The following is an 18215-nucleotide window of genomic DNA, read 5'->3' on the forward strand; positions in this document are numbered from 1 at the left end:
TTGAACCTTATTGAGCTTTAAAGATATAAGAGCCAACGGATTCCATGCGGAAACGCATACTGAGAACGGAAAAGAGTTCCTTTGCATTACCTCTACTGATTGCGGACGGAAGCGCATCTTAGAGAAGCTTATGTGTCAATCTAGTGGATTTTATGTCACTACAATTCGACCAATTGAATCCAATAATGTCATAAGAGAAGATCTCTTGGATTCTGACACATACTGGCTTTGGCATGATCGACTAGGACATCCTGGTCGTGATATGATACTTCATATACTAAAGACTTCACACAGACATCCATTCTTCAGAGTGAGAAGAAGCAAGAATCGAAAATTGATTCCCGGACTTAGCAATACCGCAGCCTCTGGCGCTGCTGCTGTCTTGGGCCGCTATAGGGCCGCCCACATCCCTTGTGACAACGCCATAAATGGCGCCAACCATGGCCAAGACGCCATGGATGCCACTTTCCATGGTTCCAACGCCATGATGGGTGATGTAGTCACACATTTTGCTTCTAATAGTGCTACAGACGCTCAGGCCCAACCAAAATACTCATTGGTTGCTTCTAAGGCCCCTCGCTCATTTTGCAAAGCTTGTTCCTTCGGGAAATTAGGACCGAGACCGTCCTACTCAAAGGATCCCAAAATACTCATTTCGTTCTTACAAAGAATCCAAGGGGATATCTGTGGACCAATTCAACCATCATGCAGACCTATTAAATACTTTATGGTATTGCTTGATGCGTCAACATGCTGGTCACATGTCGCGCTGTTGTCCACTCGAAATGCTGCTTATGCTAAACTCCTTGCCTAGATTATCTGTCTACGGGCTCACTACCCTAACCATCCCATTAAGTCAATTCGACTTGATAATGCTGGGGAGTTTACATCGAAAACGTTCGATGACTATGACATGTCACTAGGGATTGATGTAGAGCATCTAGTTCCCCATGTTAATACCCAAAATGGTCTCGCGGAAGCCGCTATCAAACGACTACAGATGATAGCACAGACATTGGTTATGCGCACCAGTCTCCCTGTTTCTGCTTGGGGATATGCAATATTGCATGCAGCGAAGCTAATTCGTCTACGACCCACTGCAACCCAATCTTACTCTACGTTACAACTAGTGACTGGGTACGAGCCTGATGTCTCGCACTTACGCATTTTTGGATGTGCCATTTATGTGCCTATTACGTCGCCACAGCGTACTAAGATAGGTCCACAACGACGAATGGGCATCTATGTTGGTTATGAATCTCCAACTATCGTCCGCTATCTTGAACCCTTAACAGGTAATCTCTTTACCGCTAGATTCGCGGATTGTCACTTTGATGAGACAGTCTTCCCATCGTTTGGGGGCGATAAGAACATAGATGTTCAACAGGAACGACAGGAATTGTCGTGGTCTGTTCCCACTATGTCTCATCTTGATCCCCGTACCGCACAGTCCGAACTTGAAGTGGAAAGAATAATCGAGCTCCAGAACGTAGCAGACACTCTACCTGATGCGTTTTCTGATGTTGCCAAAGTTACGAGATCACACATACCTACTGCAAATGTGCCTGCAAGGATCGATGTCCTGAATATTGGACATAGCGCCACTCCTGTGACACCAGGAGATGGCGCCATTGCCCGGAATGGCAATGATGCGGCGTCTATGGCCGCAGGTCCCGCAAGGAAGAGTGGTAGACCGGTTGATTCGAAGGATACTCGTCCTAGAAAGAGAGCGAATGAGGCACAAACAAATCTTTTGATCATCGATACTCAAAATCCGTCCCATGAGAATGTTCCGGATTATGGTTATGTCCAAGAGACATCATTGGGGGACGCCTCAATGTCAGAACCTATCCTTGAGAACGTAGAGATCTCTGTAAATTACACTAGTGTACATGGGATGTGGGAAAGAAGCTCCATCATCATTGATGATGTATTCACGTACTCCGTAGCGCGTGAGATTATTGAGACCGATGACATCGAACCACGCTCCGTTGATGAATGTCAACGTAGAGTCGATTGGCCAAAATGGAAAGATACGATCCAGGCAGAACTTGATTCTCTAGCGAAAATAAAGGTATTTGGCAAAGTTGTACCAATACCACCCAACACCAAACTAGTTGGTCAAAAATGGGTATTCGTTAGAAAGCGTAATGAGAGAAACGAGATTGTAAGGTAGAAAGCTCGCCTTGTGGCACAAGGCTTCTCACAATGCCCTGGAATCGACTACGAGGAGACCTATTCTCCCGTAATGGACGTCATTACGTTCCGCTACCTTGTCAATTTGGTAGTTTCCGAAAAACAGAACATGCAGCTTATGGATGTGGTTACTGCGTATCTATATGGGGGTCTAGATACAGAGATATACATGAACTTTCCACGGAGCGCGTTTGCTATAAGGTTGAAATGCTCACTATATGGATTGAAACAATCCGAAAGGATGTGGTATAACAGTCTAAGTGACTACTTGATTGGTAAGGGATATGTCAACAATGAACTATGCCCATGTGTGTTCATAAAAAGGACAAGTTCCGGATTTGCAATAGTAGCGGTTTATGTCGACGACATGAATATAATTGGCACCCTTAAAGAGTTAAGGGAAACCGCTGAACACTTGAAATCTGAGTTTGAGATGAAAGATCTTGGGAAAACACGGTTTTTCCTCGGTTTGGAACTTGAGCACCGTAGAGATGGTATCCTGATTCATCAATCATCTTATACCCAAAAGATGCTTAGGCGTTTCAACACTGACAAGATTAAGCCTTCAAGCACCCCAATGGTCGTCCGTAGTCTTGATCCAAAGAAGGATCCATTTCATCCAAAAGATGACGATGAAGAAGTGCTAGAGGTAGAAGTGCCCTACCTAAGTGCAATAGGCGCATTATTGTACTTAGCACAATGCACAACACCGGACATCTCATTCGCTGTGAACTTGCTAGCTAGATATAGCTCTGCGCCAACACGACGCCATTGGACTGGTGTTAAAGATATCTTTCGATACCTAAGTGGTACAATTGATATGGGCTTGTTCTATCCTTAAAGAGAGACGATGGATTCGGACCCATCAAGTGCCAGGGACGCCACACATGGTGGACTACGTTCCTTCTCCCCATCCCAAAACGATATAAGTGTTTTGGAAGGTTTTGCTGATGCTGGGTACCTCTCTGACCCACACAAAGATCGCTCCCAAACTGGTTATGTATTCACCATGGGAAAGACCGCGATATCTTGGAGGTCTACAAAGCAAACCTTGGTCGCTACCTCTTCGAATCATGCAGAGATTATTGCTCTTCACGAAGCAGTTCATGAATGCATATGGCTTCAATCCATAGTTACGCATGTTTGAAGCAATTGTGGTCTGAAGTCTACCACAGATGAGCCAACGAGCATTTATGAGGATCATGCTGCTTGCATTGAACAAATGAAGCAAGGTTACATCAAAGGCGACAACACCAAACACATATCGCCCAAATTCTTCAACAATCAACAACAACAGAAGCTCCTCAAGATCAAAGTAAACCAGGTTCGATCTGAGGACAATGTGGTAGACTTGTTTACTAAGTCATTGCCGAAATCCACGTTCGAAAAACATGTGGCAAGAATTGGCTTGCGGAAATTATCTGAACTCCCATGATCGTAGTCATCAGGGGGAGGCGCAGACATCAGGGGGAGATGTCTACACACTATACCACAAAGTTAATCAGACGACAGTTAATGACGACAGTTCATTAACTGTCGTCTGAATGAAAAAGTTGTTGTTGTCTAGTAGCATGTCGTCTGATTGACCTCATTCAGACGACAGTTAAAAACCATTGTCTGTTCAAAATTCACACAACATATATAGCTAAGTATGTGTCGTCTGAATATTTCCAAATTAAAATAATTAGGTTTAACTGTTGTCTGTTACAAACTCACACGACAGTTCATTTATTAACTGTTGAGAAAAGCTATATTACCTCAACAGTTTTAGGAAAACTGTGTTGTGTGTGATGAATCTCAGACAACAGCAACACAACTACATGATGTCTGAAATGAATTTCACACCACACAGTTATAATGACACTGTTGTCTGAAATGAATCTCCAACAACCGTCATTGTTGTTTTAGTTGTGTCTTGCGGAGATCACACAATATCAATTTGTTATTTCTGTTGTCTGAAATGAATCTTAGTCAACATATTATTGTTATATCTGTTGTCTGAATTGAATATCAGACGACAGTAACTTTATTATACATGTTATCAGAATGGAGATCACACAACATCAATTTGTTATTTCTGTTGTCTGAAATGAATCTTAGTCAACATATTATTGTTATATCTGTTGTCTGATCTCAATATCAGACGACAGTAACTTTATTATACATGTTACCGGAATGGAGATCACACGACATCAATTTGTTATTTCTGTTGTCTGAAATGAAGTTCAGACAACATGTATTATTTGCTATTTTTAGATGTGTTGTATGAGTGGATCTCAGACAATGGTTTTGTGAACCCTTCAGTTGTGTGATACCTTTGGAAACTACAGTTATTTGACCTATATATGTTGTCTAAATTAACTTTGCACAATTGTTGCAAATATGAACATTCATATCCAGAACAAATCCAAAATATAACATTGTCATATATCAATGCCATCTGTTCTTACATTGCCAATCCAAAACATTTCCAAAAGTACATATATCCATATCCAGGTATGATCAAATCCAGCAATTCTAACCAAAAGTAACCTCAATCTAGCAAGTAATAATAATATTGTCTATGTATCTTGTAAAATCAAGGTTACCAAAATAAGTCGATCACCAACCACAAGCTTACATATATGTTTTAACAACAAATTTTGCCCACTCGTTTCTGACTTCATCAATATGCTGCTGGGTATATGCTGCTTTCCCTTTTTTCTCCCACTGAAACAAATTGATTTGCACTTAATGTTCAGAAAACTATGCAATGCAATGAGTTCTTATCCAGCAAACTAGTCCAAGTTGGTGACACACTGACAGTCTACAATACCAGATGACAATAGTCCAACATAATCCATTAAAACAATAAGTAAATGCACAATTTTAGTTACCTTGCTGAAAAACTCCAAGTTCTTATCCTCCACGATGTCCTTCATGTATCTCATTATGAAATAGCCACAGTCTATGCTGCTTTGTTGCACTGGAATACCCTATAAACAGTAAAAAAAAAGGGAACTTGTGAGATACACGAAGGAAATAATAAGTGGAGGATAAGAATGTTCCATAAACATACCGCACAGTTTTTCCACGTAGTTGGTTTTCGGCCCTGCCTTTTGACTTCAGCATTATGTATTTTGATGCCACTTTAATATTAACAGAAAATTAAAGTTAAATAACATAATAAATGCATCTACAAACATGATATAAAATTATTTACTGATTAAGAAAAACCACGACTTACTTGTTCACAATGTCCTTCCACTCTCCTAGGAAGAAAACAAGATTAAATGAGTACATACCGACCATCATCTGCAGTTGAAAAGTAAGAAGAATTTCATCAAATACACTATGCAATCAAAACAACAACCCCATCCTAGGTACAAGAACATAACATTTTCCTGCATAATATTCAGGCCTATTAAAAGGGTGGTATACTTACAAAGTTCAGTTTGTAATCTTTGCTCGTTAGAAATGAATACACAATGAGCCAAAATACAACATTAGTGAGTAGCGCAGCACCCCCCACATATCTATACACCAAAACAAAGGGGACAAAACGAAGATTAAGATAACTGAACTACAGAAACCACCTATCAGTCAGTCTAACCAATCAGGAAATCAATGCCTCAATCCTTGTACATATTAGTATCTTAGAAGACTATATATAGTTGATAAAGTTTAAATATGAACTATACATATTGATACTGCAACTGATATTATCATAAAATCTATCCATATTACAGAGACCAACATACCCAGAGCTTCTTTGCAGCACCTAGTGCTATTTTGTATCTGGACAGCCAATCCAAATGCTTGTTGGATAGTGATCTGCATTGCATGTACAGTAGACACAAAGAATTGGTGAACAGGTTGATTAATAACCATGAAATTGAAAACTTTAAGAACTCAACTTTTATTCGTGTTCCTTGGGAATTCTGATGTTTCAAATGCTAGTTAATTACTTTCAAATCAGCATTTCATTTGCACTTTTCAAATATAGCAAACTAAATTAATACTGAAACTCAAATGTATAAATCTTAGCAATGTAGAAATTGAATTAATATATGCAATACCATGAAGCACTCCATCCAATCCTTCATAAGCTACCAATTCATATATAAGAAGGTTATAATGTGGAGCAGTGTAATATCCATTAAGAGTCACGTTGTTCCGGTGCTTTATATCGCCCATTGCTTCAATTTCCCTCTCAAATCTTCGATCTCTATCTGCAATTCCTCTGTTCAATCTTTTCACAGCAAAGGCCATGGTGTCATCCTGTGTAAGTATATAAATTGTCCCATACTCTCCAGAGCCAATGATGTCCTCGTTGCTTAACTTCAATGTCTTCTTTAAGAACACATATGATTTGAGCAATTGGATTACTGGTGCCCTGAACAAAACCATTTTGCCCCTGTAAATAGACATTACAATAACCCTTGTTTACAATACAAAGCTTACAACTATCAACTGATGCAATTTAGAGTGAACCTTAACAATTTCCATCATTTTCTGAAACCATAATCAAATTCTTAGCATCCAAATCAATTTATAAACAACTCCACAATTGCATATCAATTTTATGTCAATGTTCCGGGACAACCAAACTAACATGCCACTGGGAATGATTCCCAATTATAATCATAAGACATAATTGAATGATCACAGTCCAATACAATTCTACTATAGTTGATATTTTCCCAAAAATCAACTAACAATATATAGCAAAAAGCTAGCTATAAATATAGAAACCAATTCTCAACAACTCTACTACTTGCGGATCAAATCAAATGAAATTCCAGAACACTACCTTTTCATTTTTTCTTTGAGAATCCATGAAAATTAAAGCATAATCCATAGTGATGACAGGAAAAAAAAAATAGAAAATATGCAATTGGGAAACCAAAATTAGTTAAATGGGAATGGGAAAGAAAATAGCAGAGAGCAACGATTACCAGGAACCAAAAAAATTAGTTGTTTGTTCAAGATACCTGCAAAATATAGAGAAAAAAACCCTATCAAATTGGGGATCATAACTGAAAACAAAGGCAAAAAAAGGGAAAACCACATATACCTGAGCATCATTCCATCATCAGTCTTCGAAAAACAACCAAATCATCCCCAATCTCACTGCAATCAGGCTTCAAATTGAAGGCCTGCTCTAAATCCCAGTTGATTCTGCCAGTCTGCCTCCTATGCCAACAACGCAACCTGCCTCGTCTCTTGTTGCTTCTTTATGACTTCAACCCAACCAAAAATTGTCATTTCCAGAATTCATTTCTTTACTCAAATCATGAAGCATAACTGAAAATACCCAATTTCCTTCTCCAAATGTTCTTGACAACCATACAAGCAAGTAAAATTGCAACAAGAACTATCACACTACACCCATATTAAGCAAACCTAAAATCATCTAACCAAAATCCATATCTAGTACACTGAGAGTTGAGCAAGGAGAAAGACATAAAATAGAGAGCTACCTGATAAGCAACACGAAGACAAAAGCCCTCAGAAACCGAATTGGAAGCGAAAGTCGAAGACAAAGGTCCTGAATCAACGAATCCGAATTAAAATCGAACGGTAAGTCTTCCGAATCCAGAGCACTGTTGAACTGGTGTTGGCTTTTACTGTTTCTGTCTCCGTGAAGAGGCGAGGAGGTCGGCGCAACGGTAAGTCTTCAGAATCAGAAAGAGATGGGGTCGCCGGGATTCTTGCCTTGCTGAACTATAATGACGTCGTCGCCAAAAGCAATGAAATAATCTGAATCAAAGCTTGAAGTAAGAAAAACCCGCTCAGATCGAGTGAGAGCGAGGTGGAGAGTTAGGGTCGGTGAGGTTGAGAGGGTGAGGGGGATTAAGGGTGAGAGCGATGGTGATTGAGGGTGAGAGCGATGGTGATTGAGGGTGAGAGCGATAGTGAGTTGGAGGGTCGGAGGGAGGCCGCAAGCGATGGTGAGTCGGAGGGTCGGAGGGAGGCCGAGAGCGATGGTGATTGAGGGTGAGAGCGATGGTGAGTTGGAGGGAGGCTGAGAGAGAAAGTTGACCCAAATTTTTAGCTAAGGAGGGAACTCGGGTTTACTGCTAGGTTAGGTTTTGGGTGTTTTTTTTTTTTGGCGGAAAGGTTTTGGGTGTTTTGAGAGGGGAAAAAAATAAATATAAATTAATGTTGTTTTTTTTTTTTTCGGTTATTCAGACAACAGATATCCTTGTTAGTGTCGTCTGAAATCTATCAAATTTATGAAATGATCATGTGTTGGATGAGTAGAAATGAGACGACCGATTTAAAAAATCTGTCGTTTGACTAACTCAAACGACAGCAAAAACTCATGTGTCGTGTGATGAGTGTCGTGTGATTAACTTATTCTTGTAGTGACATGTTCGTCTCGAAGCGTAAAGGGTATGTTGTGCTCTTTTTCCCCTTCGACCGAGGTTATTTTTGTCCCACTGGGTTTTTGTTACTCTACAAGGTTTTTAGTGAGGCAACGAGAGAAGCACCGCGTTTGGGCGACACAAGGGGGAGTGTTCAAGTAAAACCTTATTTTGTGTCTAGCCCAAAGTCTAGGTTACTTGACCTAGTGGTAATAGGGTTTAATTAGAAGAATCTAGAGATTCCTATTTAATGTATGATTATCTTTCCTTGTATGATTCAGACTCTATGCATTGTAATCCTCTATATAAAGAGGCCCCTATTATCAATGAGAACACACAACGATTTTCTCTCAATTCCCGTTTCTCTAAAACAAATAGGAATATATTATTGATAATAAGTAAAATGCCAAAAAAAGGGTAAATCAATCTTTTTATCTTCATTTTATGACTCACGGGAGTCACATGTGGTAAAGTTGATGGCTCTATGACGGAAAGTTACCGCAGGTACGACGAAGATACGAAAAATTGAGTCTGGGTATTACTTTAATAACTTTGTAAGTTTGGGTATCATATTGTCAGTCACCCAAGTCTCTAGACACTGTTGGTGCAAAAAAATCCTTACATATATTCAATAACAAAATTATAATAGATTAAACTTTTCTTTATTAGAAGAAAAAAACAAAATAAAAATTTGAGGAATAATGTTCTTATCAGAACTATTCACAATAAAAACAAAACAAGCTGAAGAACAAGGACGCCAAATTGGAGTTGGAGAAGAGGATGTTCTTTTTGGCGTTTGGCTTCCAGTGTGAGTATCAATTGCAGATGCAACAAAACCATAACTACCTTTGCCAATCACTTCTTGTATCTCATATTGACTTGCCTCATCGTATCCAGTGAAAATGTTCTATCAAGTATATTTTGAATCGATGAACTCACAATCAGTAATCTATTAAAAGAAACTAATGTAGTAAGAGGACACGAAATGAAAAGTGCATACTTGAACTGATAATTCTAAGTGATTTCATCATAATCCACTATAAAGTTTACAAACCAATAGAAGAACAAGGAGTAAAAAGGCAGAACCTTTATACAAATATTATAAATAAGTACAATAAGTATCACACATCAATTTGCAAATTGGTCATAAATTCTAAACACAGATTCACAAAGCATTTAACCTGCATAAACAAGTGTTACAAAAATGACAATGTTCTTTATTATGGCTTGTAGCGTTTGGCGCCCCTATTATTTTTGTTCTTCTTCTTCTTCTTTTCTTTTGATCATGAACAATTCAGATAAGAACAGTATTTCCCAAAAAAACACGTGGACAAACCTAGGTTTCATGGAGTAGCGGCGGCGCTCTTCCCTCAAGCAAGGCGACGACCGTGGGGGTGACGAGGTACGGCGGCGACGTGGGGCTGGTTCTCAACAATGATCGTGGGGTGCAGCGAGAGTTTTTTCGATCAAAGGATTCTTTGATTTTTTTTCTGGGATCAATCCACCATTCGATGTTGGCGGATTGTTGCTTCGATCTGAGCGGCATCCGGGTGTTGGGGATCAGAATCTGAGGGAGACGGCATCTGATTGCAGCGGGCATCCAGGTGATTTGTGGCGGTGACCTTGTAGTTGAGGGGAGCGGGATGCATCGGAAAAGGGAGGTGGCGTCTGATTGCTAAGGCAGATCGGGGTCGGGGTCTTCCCCTTCGAACTGCGATGGTGGAGGGGCGAGGCCCGCCGCTGGAGTGATGGGCGGACGGCTATTTCTCAATGGCCGGTGCTAGGCCAATCTGAGGGTTGGAGAAGAGTCAGTGGGTTTGGGCTTTGAGTGTTGGGCCTTGGGCCTTAGCCTGCTTGGGTTGCAGCAGTGCAACCTAGCTGTGCTAGCCCACCTGCTTTTCCTCCACCTTTTGGATTGGGCTTGGGATGGGTTGTTGAGGAGTGGCTTTGTCCTATACTATCTTAGCTTGAAGTGGGTTCTGTGTTGCTGCTGGGATGTACACCATGGAGGTCTTAGACATCAAAAGTTTCCAAGACAGTGCTTTGATCTAAGGTTGTGTATTTTTGTTTTCTTTTTTGAATAAGTGAGCTTTACTCACCTGCTTTTTCCTTGCAGGTCCTTTAGGTTTTGTAGTTTTTTTGGTTAGGAGTTCTTTGGCTGCTCTAAAAGTCTGTATTGTGCTTGAACTTGTATTATGAGTGGTTTCTTGAAACCCTCAAGCTTGACGCAGTGACGTCATTATTTAATGGAACCTGATTCTGTTCCTCTCAAAAAAAAAAAAAAAACAGTATTTCCCAAATTTTTATTTTGTTTTTTATTTTAATAAAGAAAAGTTTAAACTATTACAACTTTTTGATTGAAAATATGTAATCCCATATTATTTTCCACATCACTTGGTGTTATTTTGACATCATTTAAAAAATAAATCAAAAACCATTGGTCGTCTTTAAATCTAATGGTTCACAAAAGATGTAAAAAATTGTGTAAAATATAATGTCCCATTATCCGGACCCTTGTAAGTTTTTTTTTTGGGTAAACTAGAAGAGGACTAGATCCATTCTAAAAAAAAAAAAAGGGAAGAGGACTTGATCATTGTCCTCTCTCGGAAATTTATTAAATGCTCCAAAGACAGTACAAGGAGTGGAGGACGTCACCAACGCCAACCCCAAAAAAGGAACAAAGAAAACCCATACAAATCAGGAACATTCTAGAAAGTTCCTACAAATGCAAAATAGAGCATACAAACCAAAAGCCAATTAATACAAGGGGAAAATCGTCCGTACAGTACCTAACTTTTTCCCCATTCTAAACTTCAGTACCTCACATTCAGAAAATATCAGAACGGGACCTGAGGTTTCGACCCCGACCGAAGATCGATACCTGGAGTCGTTAGCTCTATTACGGAAACTGATAGCTGAAGGATATTTTCGTCTTTTCATGTCTTAACCCCTTATTTTTTCTATCAAAACATTTTTTTTTCTATATTTTTTCTCTCTCCCTACTGTTCCTCTCTCTCTCTCTCCCTCTCTCTCTCTCTGAAACCCAGCAAAACCAGAATTCTCTCTCTCGTCCCTAGATTCATCAGAGGAACCTCAACAACAGAATGTACAAGGAAGGGAAAACAATGAACCCGCAGTGACCATAACACCTCAAAATTCCAATTTCTGTAATTCTCCTCCAAACTGAAATTCAAGTATATAGCCAGGTAGAGCTCGATAAGGGGAACAAGTTTGATACCTCAGTCAAAACCAAACTTCGCCGAAAAATAGAGCAAACTTGCCGGAAAACTCAGAAACTTTTCTCGTCGATTATCTCTCTTGGCTCATCATCTGAATGAACAAATACCATGAATAGGTCGTCACATCGAGAGAATCCTTCTGATATAGGTGCAAGACCACGACGTGGCCGGAATCTGAAAAACCCGTCGGAGAAGCCACCACCTTCTCTCCTTCGATTCTCTGTCATCGAACGTTGTTTGACAAAACCAAAAGCACAGGGATGACGGCGACACCGAGATGAAGAAAAATAGACCTGTCAGACGTCTGAAAGTGGCCAGAAAAAGGAGAAACAGCCGGGTCACCGTTGCTGATATTCAGGTCAGCACGGACCCGATCTGGGTCTCGATCTATAGGTTCCTTCAATGGTCAAGATCTTCTGCCATTTGAAATCAACAGTCCAGATGTAGCCAACTTGAAAATTCTATTTTTAATTATATTTCTGGATATTACCAACTTTCAAAAATCATTAAAAATAGCTCTGGTGTCTGAAAAATCCTTCAAGAATTCCTACGAACTCGTAATAACATCTAGTTTAATCCTACTAGCTCATAAGATAAATTTTGATAAACCAAAAATTTTAATAATTTTCAAAACTAAAAATAGTTTAAACTAATAAAAAAAAAAATTTGTTTTTTTTTTTTTTTTAATTTTATAAAAAAAAAACCAAAGAAAACAAAAATTAAAGGGTAAATTGGTCATTTGATTATCAAAATATGCCAGCCGTCCGTTTTTGTAACGAAGCTAACGGCACCAGGTACCGATCTTCGGTTGGGGTTGAAATCTCAGGTACCGTTCTGATATTTTCTGAATGTGAGGTACTAAAGTTTAGAATGGGGAAAACGTTAGGTACTGTACGGACGGTTTTCCCTAATACAAAATGCAAAAGGAATGATCTGGGAACATTTAAGAGAACCTATAGACTGGTGTAGATGAAAAATCACGTCCAAAATGTACAACCAAGAACGATGGTAAAGACGACCATGTGCCCCTTCCCTCATGAGACGCTCCATAATTAGCCAACGCATCGGCGGGAGTATTTCCTTCTCTAAAGATGTGAGAAACATGCAGATGTAATTGTTTCGCTAGAGCTAGACAATTGAGCCATTGCACTCGCAACCGTCAAGGAATTAACTTTGGAGAAGCAAAATAGCTCAGGACAATTGCTGAGTCCGTTTCGACCCACAAGTACTGCCATTCCTTCAACTTGGACACCCTAATAGCTTCAATAAAGGCCAACACCTCCACGTCTCTAGGGAACTAGGAATGCGCACACAGGAAGCAAAAGCAAGCATAAAGGCACCTTCATGATCCCGAGCTATGCCACCAAAGCCTGCGTGATCCTGACATCTGAATGACCCATCAATATTGATCTTCACCCATGGTGACAGTGGCGGCATCCAAATGACCATGGTAAACTTAGGAGCAGAAGGCCTCAGTGGTGAAATATGCAGGAGCCGAAAATAGATGGCCCAGATTAAGAGGTGGACGACGCAAAAGCCAAGCTAGTCGACTCCCTTATAGATAAAATTAGAAAATGCATGAAATAGTTCCAAATAAACATACCTCCATCATGCCGTATTCGATTCCTCTCGGACCATACACACCACAAGATGTTGCACACGGCTGTGCGCCAAAGAAGTTTAGAGAAAGTAGAGAGATGGGAAAGAAATTCCAACGTAAGCAAGTCATGCAAGGTGGGTAGCTGATGGAATGCAATATTAAACATGCCCAAGCACCACTTCCAAACCTCTAACACAGCTGGGCACCCTAAAAACAAATGATACCAATTCTCATTCCCTGGCCCACAAAGACTACACCGAGAGCAAAGGGAAACACCCATTCTTTGAAGCCTCTCATCAGTAAGAATTTTCTTATGTAAAATTTTCCACGAACAAACACTCTTCCTCGTAAGTTATACTAGAAGAAATTGAATGTGAAAGTGTTTAGCTTTTTGTTATATCCTCTCTAGCTAAATATAGTTAGAGATTGTACAAGTTTTTTTGAAAGGAAAGGGTATCAATCCATTAATAATAAAAAATAGGTGATGACATATCATGACTCACCCTTTACAGGCTACATTAATATTGAGTCATATTTGTGTAGTACATGTTATTTTATGGTAATTTATTGATGAAAAACAAAAAAATCATCATGATTATTCTGATCAACACATTTAATTCCATTGTGATAATATAGAACATTGTGATTATGATAATTTTTTTTTTTTTAATCGGCCTGAGGGGCAATAATATCATTCATCATAAGCCAGAATATGCCGTTACATATCATTCCGCTGCCATTTAAGGACATAGGCAGACAAGAAGATAGTGGTAGTACCACAGTGGTACATAGAAATGGACCTACTCATTAGACATCAAATACGTAGAGGTAGCGAGGATCCTCCATTAGTACTGCGCCAGAGGAGGTAGATGATCTAGGTTTCTAATACAAGAAACATTATTGTAATTAGACTAAAGCTAAAAACAAAGGGTTGGGCCAAGGGCCTAAACCCTAGCCCAAATAGCAATGGACTAGGGCAAAACCCTAGCCCAACAGTTCGCGGCCCAATAGGGGTAGTCCACCAAGGAAGCTTGCTCCAGGCCCATCATTCTGGTTCGGGCCAGTCCGCCTTGTCCTCCCACCATCTCGTCGTACCTCACCCTTTCGGCCGAGCTCCGTCGCTGACCCACGTTCTATAAAACGAAAAAAAAAAAAAAGAGTTTGATGATTTTAATATTGATTTGTATTAAGAAATTTGAGGATAATTTAGGTAGTTTGAGTGGTGTATTTAATAATATAATAATCGATAATGTATTAAGAGCATCTTTAGCAATGCTAGCTATTTTTGAGTCAAATTTTAGCTAAAGTAGCTAAAAAGTCATTTTAGCTAGCCACTTTAGAATTACGTCTGCATCAATGCTCTCAATTTTAGCTAGTTTTGAATTTATATTATTTTTTAAATCAATATTAAATAGTTTAAATGTATTTATAAATTACATAAAATAACCTTAAAGGAATGTTTTAAATTATAGAGAGTCTCATCCCGCTCTCTATATTTAGGAGCGAGATAGCTAAAAGTTATAATAGAGAGCCACTTAGGAGTCTAATGCAGCTGCTAAAATAGATAAAAAGCTAAACATGCTCTCCGAAATAGCTAATGAGCCACAATAGAGAGTCTGCTAAAGATGCTCTAAGTAAGGAGTGTGTATTAAGTATATAAGGATGTGTGTGCTTTCTGTAGTCGACTTAAAACAAGAAAAAGAAATCTATCAACTTTGTTGAATCTGCGTCTTCTCTGACCTAGTTGTCTATGCTACAAAGGTTTCTCGTTGATATTTTTCTTCCACAAGCCTCCAATGTTGATGCCATTCCAAGTCTCGTAGCAGCATTTCAAATATCAGATTCTGCCAGCATCGAACTTGGTGCGCCGAGAGCGGCGGTTTTGCAAGATAATCATTGATCGATGTACATATGGACACCATTTACGGGTAATCTTGTACTTATCCCTAGCGTGAACATCCTTGACAGAATTGAATGTCCAGCTTTCTCTAAGGAACGTGACAATTACTTTTCAGAAAGAATATCCTATCTGGAGAAAATTGAATTTCCATATTCAGTAGGACCCCAAGTTCTTTAGGTTACATGCAACTTCAGCAGCTTCTGTGCTTGCATACATTGCTTGTTTACCTTTTCTTTATTTCACTAACAAAATAAACATTTTTAAAGCATGTTAATCACTACACAACAACGTATATACTAGCAAAGACAAAGATACTAATCCCAGTTTTTTAGCTTGGTGATAGCACACAACTTATAAAACGTAAAGCCGTAAAGGATACAGTAGATGAATTAAAACCCCACAACACAGAGACTTTATTACATTAAAACAAAAAAAAAAACAAAAAACTGCAGGCAAAAGAGAAACTAATGACTAGAATTTATCATGATGAATTGGTTCCACCTCCTTCACCTTGCCCTTCAAAGCATTGCGCAATTGTTTGTACTACTTTAACGACCCACAGTAACAAGGCTAGAAAAAGTTAAGGATTTCTGAGAGGAAGCAGCCTGAGCTTGTAGTTGATGTTCAGGTTGTACTGAATGATCATGCATGTCCCTTGGAAGTTCTGGCAATGGTGCTTCAAGCTGAAGAACCTTCATTACTTGCCCTGCTTTTGGTCTTTTCTTGTTGTTGCGGTGAGTACACCATAGTCCAATAATCAATAGGCATTTCATTTCATTTTCATTATAATTCATTTCTAATCTTTCATCAGCTGCATCAAGAAGATTTCCTGCAAGGTGCAACTGGCAAACCCAACTAAAAAGTGGCAAGTGATATTCTCCGTGTTGGTATGTCTTCCTTCCACATGCAATTTCCAACGCTACAACTCCAAAACTAAACATGTCAGATTCCTTACTAGCTCTTCCTTCATTAGCATATTCTGGGGCCATGTATACAAAAGTCCCTACTACTCCTCTTGTCTGAGTCCTGAACAGGGGATCCACGAGCTTAACAATGCCAAAATCACCAAGCTTAGTGCTAAAGTCGTTATCCAACATTACGTTGGCTGATTTGATATCCCTATGAAGGACACACTGCTCTGCCTCCTCATGTAGATAATGAAGGGCTGAGACTAAGCCTAAAGCTATCTTATACCTGTTATCCCATTGAAGGGTTGTTCTGTGCCAAATAGGTGGGTGTCAAGGTTGGTGTTAGGCATGTATGCATAAACAAGTAAGCATTCGCCCTGCTCATGACACCATCCAATGAACTGCACCAGGTTTCGATGGATTACGTGGCTTATGATTTTGACTTCATTAATGAAGACCTTCTCATATTGCTGATTAGATTCTGCAAAGATTCTCTTCACAGCAACTGTGCAACCTCCAAGATCTTGTAGGAGTCCTTTATATACCTGTCTGGATCCTCCTTGACCTAGCCTTCTATCGCTTGCAAAATTGTCCGTAGCAGCAACTAATTCGCTTGTAACCAAATCGTTTTGGCAAGCTCAAGATTTGTATTTACAGTGGACACATCCTGGGAGTTATTGTTTCTCCTCTTCCTTGATACCACTAACCATCATACGATGACACCAAGCATCAGAGTGAAGCCAGGAATTGCAATGACCAATATCAAGAATGTCTTCTTCTTCTTCTTCTTCTGCTTGATTTTGCCTCTTCTATTAATATCGTTATCAACCAAAGTTGAATTGAATTCCCATGAACTTATGACATGCCGCTCAGAGAATTCTCCACTTGAAGCAGAAAAACCGATTGTAACCCATTCAGGAAGAACCTTTCGCAACAACATGGTAAGTGATAGAAGAAGCATTCCCCAAAAACGCAGGGTTAAATTTCTCAGTGAACGTCCAAAACACAGTAAGGTTGTTGGCAGTAGCGTTGTAAGTTGTCCATGCATTACCAAGCTTCCCCGAGATGATTCTAGCATTCCAATATGCGTAAACAACTGAAGAGACATCTTTAATTGATCCCAATATGAGGTCCTGGTGGATCCCATTCGTTGTTCGACCAAGTATCAAACTCCATGCTTACAACTTGGCTTTGGGAAGCATTAAGAGTACTGGCGTGGGTGTTGAAGAGTCCTAGACCACCAACTGAAAAGTCTGGCGGAAACTGATAGCCCACGGGAGATAGGAAAAAGGCAACTCCATCACTGAAGACTTCGCTATTACCAGTGTCAACCATGAAAGTGAAATGAGTACGGAAGTCGCCGAGTGACCCAGTAGTACTATCCGATAGGTGCAAAGGCTCGGCACATAGCCCGTCCAACACGGTATTTATAAGTTATTTTGTTGAGCTCAATCACTTCTGACGAAGGCCAGACATCACCTTGGTAGACAACTCCCTTTGTAGCAGCATTGAATTGATTTATGCTGAAGGAAAGTGGATGAGAAAAGTGAGGGGAAAAAATTATGAAACTTAAGAAGCAAAGATTGCATAAGCAGATTGCCTGGTTGCTTCTGCTTACAGACATGATAACTTGAGACAACCAAGAACTGAATATTGCTAACAATTATAGAGACTATGATTAGAGAAGTAAATAACAGGTCCACTCCAGCCGTCTGAGTTCAGAACTTCAGACTAGACCAGAAAAAGAAAATAGAAAGAAAGACCCAGAATAAAAGAAAAAGGATAGTTATAGGGTGGTGCTATTCACACACCATTTTTCTCTATTCACACACCCCATTTATTTTTCTATTACTTTAATTCAATTTTCTTTTAAAAATTACCCTAATTACCCTTCCTTATAATTATGTTTCTTTTTTTATTTTTTATTTGGCAAGTCAATCATCTTCAAATCCTAAACCCTTAATTTCCCGCAACTCTTTTCCATTCCCTCTTTTCTTTTTCATCAAAAACTTCTCTAGTATA

The 18215-nt window shown here is 39.4% G+C and overlaps 1 protein-coding gene and 1 pseudogene across 1 annotated transcript; both read right to left on the reverse strand.

Moving 5' to 3' along the window:
• Nucleotides 1–4600: 4600 nt before the first annotated feature.
• Nucleotides 4601–7386, reverse strand: LOC133711402 (calcium/calmodulin-regulated receptor-like kinase 2). The gene is made up of 9 exons (XM_062137532.1): nt 7253–7386; nt 7134–7169; nt 6289–6571; nt 5923–6009; nt 5621–5758; nt 5423–5490; nt 5255–5324; nt 5073–5171; nt 4601–4905 (listed from the first exon to the last, which is right to left on the reverse strand). Exons 1-9 carry the CDS (start codon nt 7261–7263, stop codon nt 4813–4815), a joined length of 885 nt encoding a protein of 294 aa, XP_061993516.1. The 5' UTR covers nt 7264–7386; the 3' UTR covers nt 4601–4812.
• Nucleotides 7387–15717: 8331 nt separating this feature from the next.
• Nucleotides 15718–17909, reverse strand: LOC133712709 (L-type lectin-domain containing receptor kinase IX.1-like; annotated as a pseudogene).
• Between the last annotated feature and the right edge of the window lie 306 nt (nt 17910–18215).

This window comes from Rosa rugosa, chromosome 5 (genome assembly GCF_958449725.1).
Source record: "Rosa rugosa chromosome 5, drRosRugo1.1, whole genome shotgun sequence".
Lineage (NCBI taxonomy): Eukaryota > Viridiplantae > Streptophyta > Magnoliopsida > Rosales > Rosaceae > Rosa > Rosa rugosa.

What these genes read in the sequence shown, in the direction of transcription:
- LOC133711402 (XM_062137532.1), bottom strand. An exon ending in ACTAATTTTTTTGGTTCCTG is followed by an intron (nt 6,572 to 7,133) that starts GTAATCGTTGCT and finishes GGTTTTGTTCAG; the next exon opens with GGCACCAGTAATCCAATTGC. An exon ending in AAGATTACAAACTGAACTTT is followed by an intron (nt 5,491 to 5,620) that starts GTAAGTATACCA and finishes TTTCAACTGCAG; the next exon opens with ATGATGGTCGGTATGTACTC.